The sequence below is a fragment of the Armigeres subalbatus genome, chromosome 2 (assembly GCF_024139115.2).
Source record: "Armigeres subalbatus isolate Guangzhou_Male chromosome 2, GZ_Asu_2, whole genome shotgun sequence".
Lineage (NCBI taxonomy): Eukaryota > Metazoa > Arthropoda > Insecta > Diptera > Culicidae > Armigeres > Armigeres subalbatus.
Window position 1 is genome coordinate 5,862,018 of NC_085140.1, and position 20,552 is coordinate 5,882,569.

Sequence of the window (20,552 nt, forward strand, 5' to 3'; positions counted from 1 at the left end):
GAGTTTGATACAAACCATCAATCGTCACTGGCTATCACAATGGCTACCTCACAACATTTCATTACTGTTATCAACATTTTAAATTAGCTAATCGATAAAAGATTTGATAAATTAACTTCATATTTGAATTGATATTGTTGTCACTATTCCTACATTTCTGATGATACATTTATTGACAATTATATATCCCGAAGATCTATTGTACATATCACCCAACCCAACACACTAAGTTCGATTAACATTTTGTTGGTAAGAGGTCTTTATTTTTATTAAAATTTAAAACTGGTAGTCGAAAAAACTTATATCAAGCGGTTCTATGGTGTAATGGTTAGCACTTTGGACTCTGAATCCAACGATCCGAGTTCAAATCTCGGTAGAACCTGACATAATATTTTTATAAAACTGCATTTTTTCTTATACCGTAAACTTCGATAATATCATATCAATGCCTTTCGGGCAATGTCTACTATTGAGGATAGTAGAAAGCAATAAATCTCCTTTATTCATGTTTGAGATACATGAATTGGAGTATAGTTCAGTTGCTGCTTCCCAACTGCACCCTGATTAATTTATCACACCGCTTTGCTCCATATCTTCGTCAAAACTGCACCGTCATCATCACAAGAAAGGCCTACGTACTCTTCCAGCTTACCATTGCCGCCACTTAAGTGAGTGAGTTGGTTCAGTATACGGGAACCAACGGAGCGTTTTGCTACTTTGGGCGTTCGTTCATTGATATTCAATTCAAGTTTATGCCCTCCTGAACATTTTAATGGATTTATTTTTGTTTTCTCAGCTATTTTACTTTTCGCGGTCGTTTCCTTCGCTTCGCACACACATATTTTCCTGATTGTTATTATATATTTAATTTTTGCTTCACCCAGCTTTGCGCACCTTCGTGAGTTGTTGTCTCTCACCTTCCTGACTTATGCATTGCCCGTCGACCACGTAGGAGCGATTGGAAGAAAAAAAACTGGTAATTGCTAGTGATTAATGAATAAGTATTACTTTTTAAGCCGTACATTAGAAATGACATTGATTTAATGGGAAATCTTACGCACTTTATTGAAGATGATGAATTGCATCTTTACGAAAAAACGAACTCTTCGTCAAAATGATAGTTCAACGAACAGCTATAGAGCCCCAATATTTCTGACCATAATTTTAAACCGATTACTCCTACATGGGCACCGCTCGAGTGTGTTATTTGTTGCCCATTTGCCTCTGTTTTACTATATACACATTTTTAGTATAATATCCGCATATCTCTATACAAACAGTGATCGTCGTCGTCGTCGTCGACGTCAAGCAGGGTAACAAAAAAAACTGAAACATTTGAGCCTATCATCATATCGGCATGGTCTCAGCCGGGGAAAGAGTGAACGGACCAGCGACCGCGGATGGCGACGGTTGGCAACAGAGCTTTTGATGGATCCCGGAATCGCAACGGCCAGCTCGACTCGCCTCGTGCGAATGAACGATGGATGGATGGGATTTGTGCACGTGTTTACGTTCGGCTTAGTAGATAAATTGACACGCTTGTAGTGGTAAATAGTAAACACTACGACTATGGCTAGATGTGTTGAGAATGTCACAGTTTAGTATAAGCCCGTCGATTGTACGATAATGATGGGGATGGATATGTGTAACGCTGATAGCGGCGGTTTCGGTTGCCTCCGGGTGACACAATCGTATAATGGAGTGACGTTTTCGTAATAAATCAATTATCGATGGGCGGGCTCGACTGAAACAGCAAACACGAGGGGCGTCAGGTGCAAGATTGTGAGCCGATGAATGTTGCATACAGAAAATAGCTTTCAGAGGCTTGCGTTTATATTTGGCTGACGAAGGCCGCTGGATGATTTATGGTTTTATTGGTTGTTGCGAACATGATTACCATACACAATTCACACAAGATTTTATTAAGTCACGTTATACTTATTCAGAGCTGCGCAGATACAAACTCCACTATCGCTATTCTATTTCTAATCACAGTCTCGCCTAAGGACGTAATTTTTTGGGAAGATCGAGTTATTAATCACAGTGGGTCTTTTGGATGGCGCGTGCATACATGGAAGATAGTTCATAATCTTAGTGTTATGTGCTACTCTAAACACGACCGTCAACGAGAAAAAACTTGGGGTAAAAGTTGAATTAGTACACCTGTTGTTTTTTCGCCTAAGGCTATTCAGTCATGTCTTTCACGTTCGCAGATGGTAGTGACCGAGTACATTGCTCGTATGACGATTAAAACACGCGACGTAACATTAAACGAATTAAAACTATATTTTAAAAATAACTTCTCCGATTCATGGTACAATCATAACAACAAAAAGGTATACACACACATACAAAACGATTATCCTACTCGGCTATTCTAGCATCGACGGATGACAGATACAACTGCCACCAGTGAGCTCAGCGATAGTTTTCGTAATTGTAGTTAGGGATGTCCATTATCCCAACATCTCCTCCTTCAATACAGCTGATAGGGATCAAACCGTACCGGCGGTCTTCTAGCACGGGAAGAGCGACGAGGTACCTGGACAGCTGTAGTTTGTTCATTGGCTGATAGGAACTCTGCTGACGACGACGTTACAGAGCTTGGCATGGAGGATGATGTAGGCTTAGACGAAGACGCTTCTGGTGACACCCACACTTGTGCAGGCTCTGATACTGATGCAGGTTGCAACTGCGTTGAATGTTCGGACGAAAATCCAGGCATTGTCGATGACGATATAGATGTTGCGTTCAACTTGGACAATGATGGTAGCGGAGGTGTTGTCACCGGGTTTGAACAGTATATTGGTTCTGACAAATTCCAGGCGCTGAGCAGAATATCCAAAGGCAAATTAACATCACGCTTACCAAGCTTCGTTGAGGAGTTATTACAGTTGGAACGAGTTCGAAGCTGGTTTAGATGTGCATGAACCATACGCTTATCTTCCACCCACACGTTGAACATAACACGTCCAATTGGTTCCAAAACAACTCCGGACGCCCATCTCCACTGGTTACTTGAGTAGATCTTAGCATATACTAAATCGCCTTTCTTGAATGGTGTCCGCCTAGTCTTTGTTTCTTCACTGCACACTACTGTTGGAATGGTTGTCGGGCGAAGCAAGTCTAAGCTCGTGCGAATTTTGCGTCCAAACATTGCTTCCGATGGTGATTTACCTTCTGGTGTTGCTGGATTTGGCGTAGTGCGATAGGTCAACAAGAAAACGTCTAACGCTTCCTGTATTGTTCTTTTCCCCTCTCGGATTTTCTTCACGGATCTTTTGAAGATGTCCACAAACCTCTCTGCTTGTCCATTTGACTGTGGATGATACGGTGCTGTGGTGATGTGTTGTACACCGTTTTCCAAATAATACCGTCTGAAATCTGCGCTAGCGAACTGTGAACCATTGTCGCTAACTAATGTTTCCGGCATACCAAAGCGGGCAAAAAGGCTGCGAAGAATGCCGATCGTGGTTGAAGTAGTGGTTGACTTGGTTTTCACTATTTCAACCCACTTGGAGTGGGCGTCGACGCTTAACAAGAAGTATTCTCCTTCGATTGGACTGGCGTAGTCCACGTGTACACGTTGCCATGGATACGTTGATTTTGGCCATGATAGCGGCTCGGACTTGGCTGGGCTTTTAGCAACTGCTGCACAATGATGACAGGAATTAACATGAGCTACGATGTCTTCATCTAACGATGGCCAGTAAACATAGCTACGAGCAATCGCCTTCATCCGCTGTATTCCTGGGTGACCTCGGTGCAAATGATGTAAACAGCGCTTTCGGAAATTCGACGGAATCACCAGACGTTCGCCGAACATTATATGCAGCCTTGTACAGTTGATAGAGAATCCCGACGATCGTAGAAACGTTTAACATCTTCGCCTTTAACACTGGACTTTGATTTTGGCTAACCATCTTGGATGCAGCGGAAGAGCTTCCCCAGCTCATGATCTGAACGTGTTTCTTCTTGAACCATTTTGAAGTTGAGTGGTAGAGCATTGACTGAGCTTGTGGCTAAGGCTTTGATATCCTTCTCCAGAACGATGCTAGCAACCACGAAATCCTCTTCAGGCTTGACATGATGCTGTATCAGTCGGGATAGGACATCTGCGTTGCCGAATTTATCCGTGTTGACGTAGACGATCTTGAAGTCGTACATCAGCAACTGTAGCGCCCAACGTTGTAGCCGATTAGCGGTGTAGACGGGGAGTTCTTTTTTGATCCGAAGATACGAAGTAATGGAGCGTGATCGGTCTGTAACGTGAACTTTCTGCCAAAAACGTTTTTATAAGAACGTAACTTCTTTCAGTCGCTAGCCTGCATACCTTTTGCAAATTACGTTTGTAATGAAGACTTCGCTATGCCCAATATGATTACAATAATATACTTGATGACGAATTCTAACTACAGTGCCTATCTGCTTTAGTAACATAGTAAACACCATGCGTACGAGAAAGCTATATGTTCGCTTAAAAAAAAAAACTTCATATAGACGGACTTCCACTTACTTTTAATTGACTCGATGGCAGCAAATTGGATTTGACGGAGAGTTTAGTCACATTGTCACTTATTGAAAATTGGACGGATCAAACTATCGGTTCAGAAGCTCCACGTATCCAAATGGTTATCAGTTGACCCAACTAAATAACTGAACTCGTTGGTTGGGTCGAGGTTGTGGCCCAACCAGCAAATTGCGACAGTATACAATAACCTCACCCTCTTTTATTCACAAGCATATGGAGTTCACACAAAAAACTTTCCATTTTGTCATTTCCTACCAAATGGTCAAGTAATTTGCTGATCTGGTGAACCGGATCTTTTAAAAAATAATCCACTAATCATTTACTCACTTTAAAGATCCGGATCATTTTAACGGTTCCAGATCTCAACGCCCATCTCTATTTCAAAATAAACTGTTGTGAATATGTTGGACTGTGTTCGTATGTGAAAGCAGGATCGTATTTTAGACGGGTTTCGTAACTCTAAAATGTACTGGGTACTATTAAAACCGTTTTTTCATTGCTTTTATTTTCCGTCTGTCCATTTTCTCCCGAAGGCAACCACCGATGCTAGGAAGACGACATTATCTGGGCTCTGCATATCTACATGTCCATCAACATCCACGGCTTTACGTCCTATCCGAGGGAAAGAGTGACAGGAAAGGAATGTGGAGTCAGCCATCAACATTGTGAACCTGCTGCTGTAGTCAACTAATGATGACCACTGAGGCAGAGATCACATGCTGATATCACTGGCCTTTGACAGCACCCCAGCCAAAGTAACTAGAAGATCTCGCTGGCAGTATGAGCACTTTGGCTGGACTCACTTCCAAACCACCACTCTCGAAATGGCATGCAGCCGGTGACGATTGTTGACTTCCTCCAGGCTGATACAAAACCCCATTAACCGATTCAACACGGATTTTTTTCGGCGTATTTCAACATAAATTTTGGGCATTCTGCTTCAAAAACGTATGCAAACCATGAGAAAGTAGAAATATAACCTTCCTTGAGTTCAGATCTTGATGATCTACATAAACAACAAAGCATTTTACGGGGCCTCAATCCTAATTTGAAGTTGGCAATGCTACTTGAGACATAATTAAACTATTTTTATCAAATCGCAGTGTTACCAAAACAAAAACAGTACTCCAAACTATTCTTGAGTGCAGATCTGGAGGTCTACAAGATCAACAGAGCAATTCATAGGTTCCCAAGCTTGTGTGTTAGTTGGTGGAGCCCCATGGAACATTATTACAGCAGTATATACAAAATATAACATTCCCAGAATATCTACGGTACTCCAAACCATTCTTGAATTCAGATCTTGGAGGCCTACAAAACCAACAGAGTGATTGATAGGTCCCTGAGCTTGTGTGTTAGTTATTAAAACCCCATGGGACGTGAGTGAGCGCATCCCCATAGCTATTTTTGTTACTATTCTGGGTTCGAATCTCGACACGGCCATACAATTTTGTAATTGTTCTGCGATAATTCTTGCGAAAAGTGAGTGAGAGGTAAAAGTAATGAAACGAAAAAGGATTTTCATCTAATAGGCAAGATTTTCGTTTATCTTCCAATGCTAATTCTAAAGAAAAGAATGATGGGTGAAAGATGATCCTCAACATAAACAACGAAACAAGATTTTCCCTTGGCCCGAAAAACGCTTGCTTTGGTCTCATTGAAATGAAAAGTCGAAACCCTGATAAAAACATCCATATTCCCAGAATATCTACGGTACTCCAAACCATTCTTGAATTCAGATATTGAAGTTCTACAACACCAACAGAGTGATTCATAGGGTCCTGAGCTTGTACGTTAGTTGGAGCAGCCCCTTGGGACAACATTACACCAAAATATGCAAATCACAGCATTCCCAAAGTTCCCCCGGGACGCCGAGCTACGGTCAATAAGCGGCTCTGAAAAGTAGCAAGTCGCCTGGAACTGAAAGTATTCTCAATGTTGAAAAATCTACCAGCCGGCAGGAATAAAGTGAATAAACAAAGAATGGATGGGCCGGTACTCTCCCAAACGAATGGAAGGATAGCCCAACTAATATTTAATGTCAATGTTAATGTTATTTCAAATGGTCTATACGGCTTCAAGCTGAACATGTGTGCTGTACATATGATCAAGAACTTCTATTCAATCCTTTTACCAGCAAATCCGGCGAATCTATTCAGCTGTTTTTGACGTGCCTGCACAACTACTCTACAGCATGTTATACAACTCTCAATCTTTACCGAATTATTTGCTTCAATAACGCGGGTACGCGACGTTAGACATAATGGACATTAGGCATAATGTACGTTGCTACTCATCGTAATAAGGAAAGTTGCTAACAAGCATACATGCTACATTGCGTACATGAGTTTTTAATCGATTAGCTGTGTTGCCAATTCAGTCTAAGCTGTTTTATGGCTGTAAGGAAGCTGCATAAACGATAAAAGGTGAAAGACATTTGGCACTAACAACCTAGCTGGTAGAGATTTAGGTAATAGCTGAGTGGAACCTTAAGGAGTTAATTGTGGTGGTGGCTTACTTTTTATTCAACAAGGGCGCTAAATTCGATTATCGGAGTAGGCTAAATCCACCGCCGGAGACTAGTAGAGTAGATCATGGCGTGCGAATGCACCCGGCTTCGAGCCGCAGGGGCATTAATAAACGATAAGCTACCGGCCGGAATCTTTGGATATATTTCGGCACTCATCCGGTTCCCTGTTGAAGTGAGAAAGTAAGAACTTGCTCTGATCTATGAATATGTTGACCAGCTGAAAGAGTAGTGTTGGTAACGTAATAGCCTTCTACGGATGCTGATTGTCGGTATCGGGAGAACTTTCACCGCCGTGATAGATCCGCCGCCGAGGACTATCTGAGTAGGTTGCCAAGCTAAATGTTTCAAAAAGGAATTGGTGCGGAATGGCATGGTGGTGCTTACGCGTACCAAAAAGACAGTCACAAGGCTCAATAGTTCACGAGCCAACGAGTTAACAAGCTCAGAAATTAAGCAGGATATCAAAGAAAGGCTCCGTAAAGCGCATCGTGTAAGAAAAAATACATTAAGGACGAGCCTCCCTGAATCTCAATTTAAATCTACTCGCGTTTTCACTCAATATGAGAGCAACTATCGTCCCCTTAGGTGATCCCGGATAAAAATGTACTATTGGCTCAATAGTGTAAACAATTTAATTACCATACAATGTACGGTATACAATAGGATATGTTGTTTCTTGATGGTTGCACAGATTGTATCAACACTGAGGATACAATACATCAACATATTTCTCTAATGTAACAATATTTGCAATTGTTTTTAAAACGTTTTCGTACATAAGATTCATACATTGATAACTTTTGAAACGTTTCTTTACATTGCATATAAACTATATTTTTTTTTTTCCAATTTCGTTTATTTGGTAGGCTCAGGCGTGTATAACACTTTACGGAGCCATTGTTCTTTGTGATATATACAATCAATATCATTTTATTATACGGTTAGTAAGAGGGGGTAGAAGCCAGCGTACTCGTGGTGACTCGAGGTTAGTTTACAATGTTTAAGGATGGACGGGGCTTAGGATTTGGGATCAGGAAATTTCAGCTTCTCATCCGGGCATTTGGCGTCAGTGACGATGTGGCGTGTCGTCGTGCTCGAGGAATGGTTCGACTGGGAGCATCTTCCGGATGGCTAGAGCTATGGAGCTCTATGGAACAAAAAAGGCAGAGACGGAACAAAAAACTTTAAAGAAAGAAAAAACAAAATGTTAGATTTTTGATGTCAGAAGCACAAAGAAAACTATAAATGGCCTGCATATAGACAACATCACGATCTCCCAAAACACCGCGAACTTCCCTGAAGGGTTGTTTACCTCGGGCCACGAGGGTATCCAATAATTGCTCTCTGGAGGCGTCATTTTCCGAGCAGGACCAAACTACGTGATCGATGTCATCATAATCGGCTCCGCACCTACATAAGTTGCTATCGACAAGGTTTATTCTGTACAGATGTGCGTTTAGTGAATAGTGATTGGACATAAGCCTCGACATCGTGCGAATGAAGCCTCGACTTAAGTCCTCACCTCTGAACCACGCTCGCCCAGAAACTTTTGGAACTATGGAAAATAGCCACCGTCCAAGTTCGTTGTGTGTCCAATTTCTTTGCCAACTTTGAAGAGTACTCTGACGGACTAATGGGAAAACCGCGTTGCTCGCGTATTGTCTATCATAGACTTCACCTTCCTGTGCGCCCACCTTTGCCAGCGAGTCTGCCTTCTCATTGCCGTAGATTGAGCAGTGAGATGGGACCCAAACAAAGGTAATCTTGAATGATCTTCCGACCAAAACACGCATCTGCTCTCTTATGTTTGTAAGAAAGTAAGATGCGTGCTTAACAGGTTTCATCGACCGGAGTGCCTCGATAGAACTAAGACTATCCGAGAAGATGAAATAATGGTCTACGGGCTGATTGGAAATTATCCCCAAAGCGAAGTTAATTGCTGCCAGCTCAGCAACATAAACCGAACACGGTTCCTGAAGTTTTCGGAAGGTGGTTGAAGTTACATTGAAAACACCGAAGCCAGTGGATCCGTTAATGCGAGAACCATCAGTGAAATATCTGTTGTTGCAATTGATGTGTTCATATTTTTCTGAAAAAAGGGAGGGAATAGAAATATTTCGAAGATGATCTGGTATTCCTTGAATAGCATGTTTCATGGACAGATCGTATTCAATTGAGGAACTGTCGTTGGTGAAGTGAACTCGAGGGGGATTATAACACGGAAGACAAAGATCTGAAGAAATGTAGTTGAGATAAACTCTCAGGAATCTTGAACGACAAGTTAGTTCAAGCATATTATCGAAGTTATCTAGAACAAGTGTGTTACTTGTTCCACATTTGACGAGTATTCTAAGTGAGAGCTCCCAGTAACGGTGCTTTAAAGGAGTGACTCCAGCAAGCACCTCCAGGCTCATGTTATGCGTTGAATGCATGCAGCCAAGGGCAATACGCAAACAACGATACTGAATTCGTTCCAATTTGATCAGGTGGCAATCAGCTGCTGAGAGGAAGCAGAAAGAGCCATACTCTAAAACAGAGAGAATAGTCGTTCTATAGAGTTTGATGAGGTCTTCCGGGTGAGCACCCACCAGGTTCGGAGATAGAACGTAGAAAATGGATCCTTTTCCGGCATTTTGTATCAAATACTCAAAATGGAGTTTCCTGGTACATTTAGAATCAAACACGATCTCAAGGCATTTAGAAGATAAAGATTGGTTGATGTCATCTTTCAACAGTTTTAGTTTCAGTTGAGCTGGGTACCGCTTCCCAGTAAACACAACCAACTGAGTTTTTTGCGGTGAAAACTCGATCCCTAAATGTCTGGCTCAAACAGTCAGATTATCTAGGGTACTTTGCAATGGTCCTCGCAAGACAGCTGCACATGGACCTCTTAGAGAGACCACTGCATCATCTGCAAGTTGTCTGAGCGTGCATTGTCCTTAAAACAATTGTCAATTTCTTTAACATAGAAATTATAAAGCAAGGGACTTAAACATGATCCTTGGGGAAGGCCCATGTAGCTATTTCTGGAAGTTGTCAGAGTGCCGAGTGTGAAGTTCATTTGTTTTTCTGACAACAAATTGTACAAGAAATTATTCAAAATAACGGGTAATCCACTACTGTGCAGATTGTCTGACAGTACTTCTATGGAAACTGAATCAAAAGCGCCCTTAATATCCAAGAATACTGAAGCCAATTGCTCCTTGTGCGCAAAGGCCAGCTGAATATCTGAAGAGAGCAACGCTAGACAATCGTTTGTTCCTTTACCTTTTCGAAAACCAAACTGAGTATTTGAAAGCAATGCATTTTCTTCGACCCAATGGTCGACTCTTGAAAGGATCATTTTCTCTAATAACTTTCTCATGCATGATAGCATGGCAATCGGTCGGTATGAATTGTGATTAGACGCTGGTTTCCCAGGCTTTTGAATGGCTATTACTTTGACCTGTCGCCATTCAGGTGGCACAATGTTGTACTCCATGAAACAGTTGTACAGGTCAAGTAATCGTCTTTTTGCGATATCTGGGAGGTTTTTAAGAAGATTGAATTTGATGTTATCGCATCCCGGAGCAGAGTTATTCGATGAAAGAAGAGACATAGAAAGTTCCAGCATTGTGAATGGTCTACCCAAAGAACCGGGATCAGTGACTGATTCTCGAAATAGCGGTTCTGCTGGTACGGAATCTGGGCAGACATTTGGAGTATTCTTCACTCTCATTGGTGGAAATGCGGATCCGCATTTTGCGGGCCGTTTTCCAAAGTGTTGTCATTGAGGTTTCTCGTGATAGTCCCTCGACAAATCGTCGCCAGTAGCTACGTTTTTTGCCTTGAGAAGATTTTTGAGTTTTCTTTCGAGCCTCAAATACTCTTCAAAGCTCTGACCTTCCGTGTTTACGGAAGGCCTTGAAGGCATCAGATTTCTCAGAATACAACTTAGTACATTCATCATCCCATCCAGGAGTGGCTGGTCTTCTTATGACAGATGTACTTGGAACGCGTCGTTTCTGAGCTTCTAGTGCGCTTTTTGAATCAACTCAGTAAGGAATCGATATTCATCCAAAGGGGAAGAGTATCAGTTGATTCAATACCAATTTTTACCGCCGATGCAAATTTTGCCAGTCAATGTTCTTCGTGAGATCGAAAGGAACATTAACTGGCTCAGATTGTTGATAGCCACTCTTAATTGTGGTGACTATCGGCATATGGTCACTACCATGGGGATCTTGAATTACCTTCCACGTGCAATCTAATGATAGTGAATTTGAACATAAAGACAGATCAATACGGCTTTGTTGACCATTTGGTCCTATTCGAGTTACTTCACCAGTGTTCAAAATATTCAAATTGAAATCGTCACACAAATCATAGAAAATAGGCGCTCTATAATCGTCATACGTTTCGCCCCATCCAATACCATGTGCGTTCATATCACCCAATATCAATACTGGAGATGATAGGAGGAGACTGCGCTCAAAAATGTCGACGATTAATAGAGGCATTTGGAGGAATGTACACTGAAGCTATGCAAAGATCTTTATTCTTCACATTTACTTGGCATGCGACGATTTCTAAGCCAGGAACAGTCGGAATGGGAATTCTGTAGAAGGAGTAGCATTTTTGATCCCCAAAAGAACGCCACCATAATGATCATTCCGATCTTGGCGAATAATATTAAAATCGTGGAAGTTGATTTCATCTTCAGAAGAAAGCCATGTTTCACAGAGTGCAAATACATCGCAATCGGAATTGCGAATCAAAAACTTGAACACGTCTAATTTATTTTTCAGACTATGACAGTTCCACTGCAGCACAGTGATTGTATCTTGGGTATTGGCCGTATTATCTATCGAAAGATACAATTCCTGCAAGAAGGGCCATGAAACAGTCAATTGCTTCAGATAACTTTCCACTGTTGGTATAAAAAGGTCAATGATAGGCCGCAATGAATTCGGAATATTAAATAAATTCAAAAACGGTCCACAAGGTCCTTAAAGGAGATCAATCCTCGCTTGGACGGAATACTTTTACTAGAAGTGCGAATTACTTTTTTCTTTCGTTGATTCTCTAGCCGGATGTTTCTTTGAAACATCGGATTTTAACAATGGCGGGAATGCCTTACTGCAACTAGGATCAAAAGAAGCAGTAGGGACAGGTTGCTTCGGGATTTTAAATAAACCCCCATTACCTTCAGATTTTGCCAAGCTTTTATGGATGATTTTGTTCTCTTGCGGCGCGATCCCGGGAAGACGGTTGCTTCCTCTTTTCGGGCACGTGTACCTCCGCAGGATCATCCATATCGGCTGCGTCAGAGTCCAATTCATCAATGGATATGGAATCATAATAATCACTTACACGAACGGTGGCTGAAATAGCAGTCGATGCAGTGGCTGTGGCGGATGTGTCTTGCGACTTAACCATTTCCGCATACGACTGCTTGGAGCGCTGTACCAACGAGCGCTTCACTTTTTGGGTGCGCTTTTTGTACACCGGGCATTCTTGCAAACCATGGGGAGGGTTCAAACCACAATAAGCACATTTTGTTGCTTGTTGCTGGCAGAACTCCTCCCGATGTCTTTCTGAGCATTTGCCACAACGTGGTTTGTTGTCACAAAACTCGGCAGTGTGACCAAGTTGTTTGCAGTTGGTACAATTAAATACCCTTGGCACAAAAAGACGCACCGGAAATAGCATGTTTTCAATATCAACATATTTTGGGAGCATCGAACCGGCGAACGTCACCCGAAGCGAACCTGACTTGGAATATACCTTCTTTCCATCTACCGTGGCTGCTGAATGCAATTCCTTGCAGTCCAGAATATCCACGGTAGACTCCATTGCATTCTTTAGGCGGCCTTTTCCCGCAAGTACATCCTTGCAAGTCAGGCTCGCTGCGTTGATCACACCTTCAATTTCGACCTCCCGCGAGGGACCCAAACCCTATATTCAACATTGTACGCCCTGTCGCCAGCAATTTCATTCGCCACCTGGTATGTAGGTGCGGTGATGCGTAGTTTGTTCCTGTTGATCTGGCTAAAATCAAGCTTCGGAAAACGACGCGTCAAATCTCGTTTAATGCCGAGAAAATCTAGGCTTTTTACTTTCTGCCGAAAGTAAACAACCCAAGGCCCAGGCGAAGCCGCATGGTACAATCGAGTGCGCCCTCCATCTTTAGCAGGCACACTGCCTTCTCCAGTCTCCGTCTCCATTCTCACCCCGCAAGGTGGAAGGATAATTTTGCTTATACTAACTTAAAACTAATAGCAAATTAGAAAAAAAACTTAAAAAAAAACTAATTTGATTAATTCTAAGCAGTCCCACTCTGTATCAAACAGAAGGGAGAACAATAAAAAGTTTTGCCACTTATCTGCCCCTGCTGCTGTAGGTAGCAGCAGTAACAATAGCCTGCTTCACTGGCGTCGCCAGAAGCAGCTACTTCACTCGCCGACAGTGATCGCCTTGGATCCGTAGGTAGGAGCACAACACAATAGCCTTTTCACTACCGAACACAATCCGCGATGAGACACAGCACACACGTCTGGCTCGTTCGAACTATCGGCACGGAATGTATAAATTATATTACAATATTTGCGTCATAGTGCCAAATATGCATTTTTTCCCTTTAAATTGCATTGTTGAACAGTAAAGCTGTCACCACTGAGAAATCAAAAATCGTATTGTTTTACTATACACATACAATACAATCCATTGTATTTTGAACAGTTTTGTTAGGATATTTCAACAATATATCAACCATACACTCTATTAAAAGTGACGAAAAAATGTATGGAAAAATCTCAGAATTTGTATAGTTACGATACTTAACAACCCGTACATTCTATTGCGAAAACTTCATTTACATTTGAGTAAATGGTTCATAACAATGTATTCTAATGTATTTCTATGGTTTCATTTACAATATAATCTATTGCCAATTTAATGTTATTAATAGTAGTGTTACAATAAATTGTATTGTTATTCAACTGTATTTTTTATTCGGGATGATCTTTGACGAAATGCTGAATTTTGAAATTTGAATGAGTGAAGAGTGAGAAGTTAGAATTCAGAAGTGAGATGTGCGAAGTAAGAAATGAGAAGTAAGTAGTGGGAAGTGTGAAATGAGAAGCGAAAAAGTTGAAGTGCGAAGTAAGTAGTGAGAAGTGAAAAGTTAAAAGTGAGAAGTGACAAGTAAGAAACGAGAAGTCAGAAGTGAGCTATAATAAGTTATAAGTGAAAAGTGACAAATGAAAAGTGAATAATGAGAAATGAGAAATAAATAGAGAGAAGTGAGATATTCGAAGAGTGAAGTGAAAAGTGAGAAGTGAGAAGTGCGAAGTAAAAAGTGAGAAGTAAGAATTGAGTAGTGGAAAGTGAGAAGTGAGGAAAAAATCGGTGTGCGAAGTAGTAGTGAGAAGTGAAAAATTAGAAGTTAGAACTTAAAAGTGAGAAATGAGAAGTCAGAAGTGAGATATAAGAAAGAATAGGTAAGAAGAGCGAAATGAAATATAAGAAGTGAGAAGTGTGAAGTAAGAAGTGAGAAGTGAGTATTGGGAAGATAGAAATGATAAGTGAAAAGAAAGAAAGTGAGAAGTTAGAAGTGAGATATTCGAGATGCGAAGTAGTAATAAGAATGAAAAGTTAGAAGATAGAAGTGAAAAGTAATAAGTGACGAATGAGAAGTCAGAAGTGAGATATAAGAAGTTACAAGCGAGTAGGGAGAAGTGAAAAGTAAACATGAAGTGAGATGTGAAATATGCGAAGCGAGAAATTAATAGTGAGAAGTGAGAAGTGTGGAATAAGAAGAGCATAGTGGGAAGAGGGAGGTGAGGAGCGAGATGTGCGAAGAGAGAAGTAAGAAGTAAGTAGTGAAAAGTAAGAAATGAGGAGTGAGAAGTGAGTTGTGAGAAGGGAGTAGAAAGAAGCGAGAAAACAGGACTGGGGAACGAGAAGTAAGCAACTATTTTCTTCTTCTTCTTCCTTCTTCTTTTTGTTTTATATGTATCTCTCCGCTCACTTCACACTGCTCAGCATCTCGCTGCACACCTCCCAATTATCATCTGTCATTTCTTAAAATCCGGAAAAATCCATGAAAGTTCTCTGGGTGATTTCTAGAAGAAATGTTGGCAATAGTATCTGGAGAATTTTTTAGGGCGATTTAGATAAGGGCGATATAATAATTTTCCATATAAGGGGTGATGTTATTCCTTCGAGATTGAAATATTTCGGCGATAGCAGTTTTAATAAGTATCAAATATGTTTTTTGCTCCGACTCTAGTCAGATTGAGGAGCGAAAACGCTATTAACTAGGATTGCTATCGCCAAATGAATTTAATAATTTCTGGAGAAGTTTCCGTGGAAAAAAAATCCTCGGAAGAATTTTCGCAACCGTTTAATGAAATTTTCGGAAGAATTTTTGTAACAATTTCTGTAGGGATAACCAAAAAATTTCTGAAAGAACTTTTTTAAGAATTTGTAAAAGAAATCCTGAAGAAACTAAACGATTTTCGAGTAGAATTCTTGGAGAAATTTCGGGGGGAAATGCCTGGATGAATTGCCGGTAGAATTCTTGAGAGCTGGATGGGAGATGAGTATAGAGGAATTCCATGAGAATTTCGCAAGGAATTTAAAGGAAGTCTCAGGAGAGTTCTTGAAGTAATTTATAAGAAGTTCTTGTATCTGTGAAATAAACTAGTGGAATTCTCATGTGAATTTCTGGAGTAGCTCCTAGTGGAATTTCTGGCGGACTTTCTGAAAGATTTCCCGGAGTAAATTCTGGAGGAATTATTAAACGAACTTTCTGAGGAATTGCGGGATGAACTTTCTGAAACATTTCTGAACAAATTTCTGGAGGAAATCCTTGAGGAACTTCCGGAGGAATTTTTGGATAAACTTCCGCAGGAATTGCTGGAGGAAGTTCCGGAAGAACCGGCGGAGGCACTTTCGGAAAATCCGCAGATTTTTATGTTTGAATTAGCCCACGCCGCGCCGCCTATCATCAATTTAAGTTTTAACGTTTGCTCTGCGATTCGATTTCATTTGGCACAGCAAACATCAAAACTTTTTTTTCCACATACCAAATTGGGTTCCATTTGCTTGACTAATTTTCGAGTTGTGTAGAAATTAGCGTTTCATGTTTTATTTGTATGGGAGCTCCCCTTTTAGAGCAGGAAGGGGCTCGAACCATCATAGAAACATTTCATGTCTTCAAAAGCCTCCACATGCCAAACTTAGTTTAATATCTTGATTAATTCATGAGTTGTGCAGAAATTTGTGTTTCATTTGTTTAGCAGCCCTCCTTCTTGAGCGGAGAGGGATCTCAAACCTAAATACAAACATTTCGTGTCTACAAAAACCTCAACATACCAACATTTGGTTCCATTTATTTTGATTAGAGAGTTATGCGTTATGAGTTGATTAGTTCCCGAGTTATGCAGAAATTTTCATTTTATTTGTATGGGAGCCCCCTTCCCTCTTCTAGAGCGGTGAGGGGGTTCGAACCAGCTTAAGAACCCTGCCCTGCCAAAAAAAACCCTGCCTACATTTTTTACGCTGATCAGCTCAGTAGTTTCGAGTCTTTAAGGGACCGACAGAGAGATATTCATTTTTATGTATATAGAAGAAGATTATTTTGATTTATTTTATCAAAGTAGACTCTATTTCATGGCCTACTTTTCAAGTAAATAGTTGAATTTCTTTAAGTACCACAGGATGTTAAACTTGTTCGAGACACTAAAACTAATAGAAATAGTAGGTATGCATTCATTGAAACAAACTTGTGCAGGCCTTCCGCTAATCAAGCTTTCTACGAACTTTATCATTGCTCAAGCAGCCAATTGGCCTAACTTTATCGCAGTCTGGTTCAAACTAGGCTTCCCATGTCTTCCCATAATGATGCGAATGTGTTTTGTTATTTCTGGAAAAGTCTCTCCACATCTTGATTCCATTTCTCAATATTCCCACACGTCATCACTCAACTCCATCCATAGTTAGGCCGACTCGACTCAATTTATTTATAAACGTTAATCTATATATTCTGAGCTATTCGAACAAAAGAAGTCCCCACTTTGCCTTTGCTCCCAGACACCCGCAGCTGTCAACGCTTCTGCTCTCCATGTTAGACTAGTCCACGTTTCAATTGTATTTCCAGCGAACAAATTCATCAGTTTCTACGTGTTTTCTAAGCTTGTGTGGAATCCGATCTGCAAAGTAAATAAAAATAATAATAAAGAATAGAAGAATGAGGAATTCAACTAAAAAAATACGATAAAGGCAATAATATTTAAGAAAAATGAACATTTTTCAAGAAACGAGAGATTAACACCAACAGTATCAATCATTTAAAATAGTGACATGGATATCTGAATACCTCGTACCAGTCTGCTCCATATTCGTCTCCATCGGTCGAGGCACCCTTGCTTACGTGCACTCAGCCAGAAACGGCTGGCCGGCGACTCTTAGGTTGTTGTTCGCATTTAAATATACATATATGAGTAAGAGGCGCATACCTAAATATGTGGAGCTCGCTGCTGCCGACTGACTGGCTGCTGAGGTGAAAGATTGAAATATTCTATATTTATGCAGCATAAAATTAAACAAGACAAGCGATCGTTCGCGCGTCCGCTTCCCTGTTCTACATTATCTCTTCTTCACAAACCGCGTAAGTGAGTAATCGCTTCTTAGTTGGCTGTGAAGTGTGCGAAATGTTTCACCCCAATTTGCTGCGTCTGTGCTGCTGTGCTGCACTGTGCAGCTGAAGGAGAACATGAATCACGGCTTTTAAAACGCTTGATGAAATCCAACAATAAAAAACACTTCCAACTAAAGGCTCTATAATTTGAAATTGTACTACACACGAAAATAATTAAACCATAGTGCTAATGAAAAGGCGTTATTGTTCGCTCGCATATGTTAGACAAAATCAGGCTCATAAACTGTTCCCTCCTACGAGCAGCGCCAATCGTCGTTATCGTCTTTGGGCGATTCCACCTGACTGGTTTACCTTCTTTCTACACTACTACAGCGATATCGTAGTCTCTCGCACCCATCGTTTGAATAGTGATTTATCAAGTGCGAAACTTCAACACGTTCGTATACTATGCATCTTTCAGCTGATCACAGCAGTAGGAGAATTGGAGAAAGCGAAAGTCATCGACATGATAAGAAATAGCCAAACGCGATAACAATGCTGACAGTAATTGACCATCTATGGATATCAAAGTTTCCGTAGTGTAGCGGTTATCACGTCTGCTTCACACGCAGAAGGTCCCCGGTTCGAACCCGGGCGGAAACAGGGAATTTTCTTTTTAAAATGTCACTTTTGGGCTAGATTGTTTTCACTATAACCCTATATTTACTACTATTTTGTGGATTTTTGCTAGAATATAGTAACTGCATAATTAAATTTGTTCTTTGACTGAAGTGTTTCTTCTTAGGGAAGATCCATAAAGTACGTCACGCGAAAAATGGAAATTTTCAGCCCCCCTCCCCCTCGTAACGCTTTATGTATTAATTCTCTATTTTTTTTGAAAAAGCCGTCACGCTTGTTGAATCCCCCCCCCCCCTTCCCACTCAAAACGCGACGTACTTTTTGAATTTATATATTTATTATACTTTCTAGAGTGACAACAAATCACATGCAATAGAATGTACGATATTTGACAATTGGGTCCTAAAATGAAGAATCGATATTCAATTTTCTTTCAGGGAACGACGAAGTTAATCATCCTAAACGCGTCAGTTTTTCCTTTGACTCAAACATCGAAAGGAACATTGTTTAATTTGAAATTTAAAAATAGGTGAAAAATGCTTCCTAGACATTTTCAGTCTTGTTTGACGTACGGAATAATATGATTCAATCGCACTAACAAAACACCGCAGGGCACTTGACTCAACCTTTGACAGTTAATATATGGGCCTGACGTTTTGGGATGATGGTTGATTCATTCTGAAATGTTGCACAGGCCAAAATTTGCCTCAAAATGTATTAAACACTAAAATATTATTTATGCTGATTTAGAATTTTAGCAGAATTTTTATAACATCGGTTCAAGTATTCTTGACCGATGCACTATCATTTGCAACCATAAACGAGGTAGGGCTTTAGGACCCAATTGTGCTTCGAAAGAAGGATCTGAATCAATGCAGTCAGTGATTACTGCGATTATGGAATGGAATTTGTTATTTCTGGGATCGTACATCTCCCCACTCAGGTCATCTAACAGTAGCTGGTATTTTATCGGATCTGCCTTACTGATGTGCCTTTACTAAGGTTAGAATCGTTACTAAATATTGCAGGTCGTTGACACTTATTACGTAAGCACTCATCCCCCATTTAGCAAGTACAAAAAATGACCTAAACCTTTTGCACACGTACGCACACAACATAACACTCATTTTTTGTGATAATATCTTTCTACTGGACATGCCATGAGCATATTTCACGAAGCAGCGCGAAAAATCTCTTTATAGGTAGGGGGAAAGACGGCTTTGGCAGGTTTTGTTCTATTATTGGCAGGGGGGTTTTTGTCGACCAAATTTTATGAAATTTGGCCACAATATTCTTTGATATGCAAAGAATGCTTAGGCCAAAGTCAGTCATAAAAAAACCCTGCCAATAATAGAACAAAACCTGCCAAAGCCGTCATTCCCCCTAGTTAGAGGTCGTGTAAATTGACCTTTCCTGTCATAAATATTTAATAGCTAGATTAATCCTTTAATTTATTTCAGGTCTAATTTCCCAAAGAACCCAGATTTTTTAAATTGAAAAAGTGCTGTTTTACAGGTTTGTTCTATCGTTTGCCCGATCTTGGGTCAACATCAATCCATTCTTCACACGTGCAGTACTTTTTCAATTTTTGAAAGAATTAGCAGAAGATTGTACCGGTGTTGAACTTAATCTAAAATTAAAAAAAAACTTAAATAAAGAAAAAAAAAAATAATTGGAAGATTCAAAATATATGGGTTCGTAAGGACCATTGGTCTTGAATTCCAGGAAAAATCGACTGGGAAAATAAAACGAGATACATTTTTTGACGAGATATGTACAAACGTGGCAATTTTTTGAATTTTTATTTTGGTCAATAAATTCCAGAAATCTGAAATCTTCAAACACTTTCAAGATAAATTGATTTGAAAAATAGAAAAAAAATAAGAAGCGAATGCAGTTTTCAGTTTTAATCAAATGCAATAAGCCCAGTAGGGCTCTTTCTGATTGGAACCATATGTTGAAATTCGAAATCGGAAACCAGAATCAAGTAAGATTTGGCCATTAGGTTAGAATCGGTTGAAATCGATAGTTTTACAAGGGACCAGGCCACAAATTCATTTGAATCAAACTTTTTGACCGATCTTCCATTATGATTAAATTCCAGAAGTCTTCTGATACGTCATGAATGAAAAACCAACAAAAAAGACGGATCCTGAAGTCGCTGGGGTGCTCCCAGGGAACCTGTAGAAGGGGACATTTCAGTTTTGGCACCAAAGCTAGTCATTCGA

General features: G+C 40.4%; 1 protein-coding gene, 1 long non-coding RNA gene and 2 other non-coding genes across 4 annotated transcripts; 2 read left to right on the plus strand and 2 right to left on the minus strand.

The window, feature by feature from the left end:
• The first annotated feature begins 310 nt into the window (after positions 1–310).
• On the plus strand, positions 311–382 carry Trnaq-cug (transfer RNA glutamine (anticodon CUG)). The gene has a single exon. It is a non-coding gene; the product is annotated as a tRNA-Gln (tRNA).
• A 2,094-nt stretch (positions 383–2,476) lies between these two features.
• On the minus strand, positions 2,477–3,826 carry LOC134208808 (uncharacterized protein K02A2.6-like). The gene has a single exon (XM_062684754.1). It carries the CDS (start codon positions 3,824–3,826, stop codon positions 2,477–2,479), a length of 1,350 nt encoding a protein of 449 aa, XP_062540738.1.
• Positions 3,827–17,043: 13,217 nt separating this feature from the next.
• LOC134213969 (uncharacterized) lies at positions 17,044–17,981 on the minus strand. The gene is made up of 2 exons (XR_009979590.1): positions 17,425–17,981; positions 17,044–17,257 (listed from the first exon to the last, which is right to left on the minus strand). It is a non-coding gene; the product is annotated as an uncharacterized LOC134213969 (long non-coding RNA).
• A 294-nt stretch (positions 17,982–18,275) lies between these two features.
• Positions 18,276–18,348, plus strand: Trnav-cac (transfer RNA valine (anticodon CAC)). The gene has a single exon. It is a non-coding gene; the product is annotated as a tRNA-Val (tRNA).
• Positions 18,349–20,552: the final 2,204 nt, after the last annotated feature.

What these genes read in the sequence shown, in the direction of transcription:
- LOC134208808 (XM_062684754.1), bottom strand. Translation starts at nt 3,826, where the DNA reads ATGTTCGGCGAACGTCTGGTGATTCCGTCGAATTTCCGAAAGCGCTGT.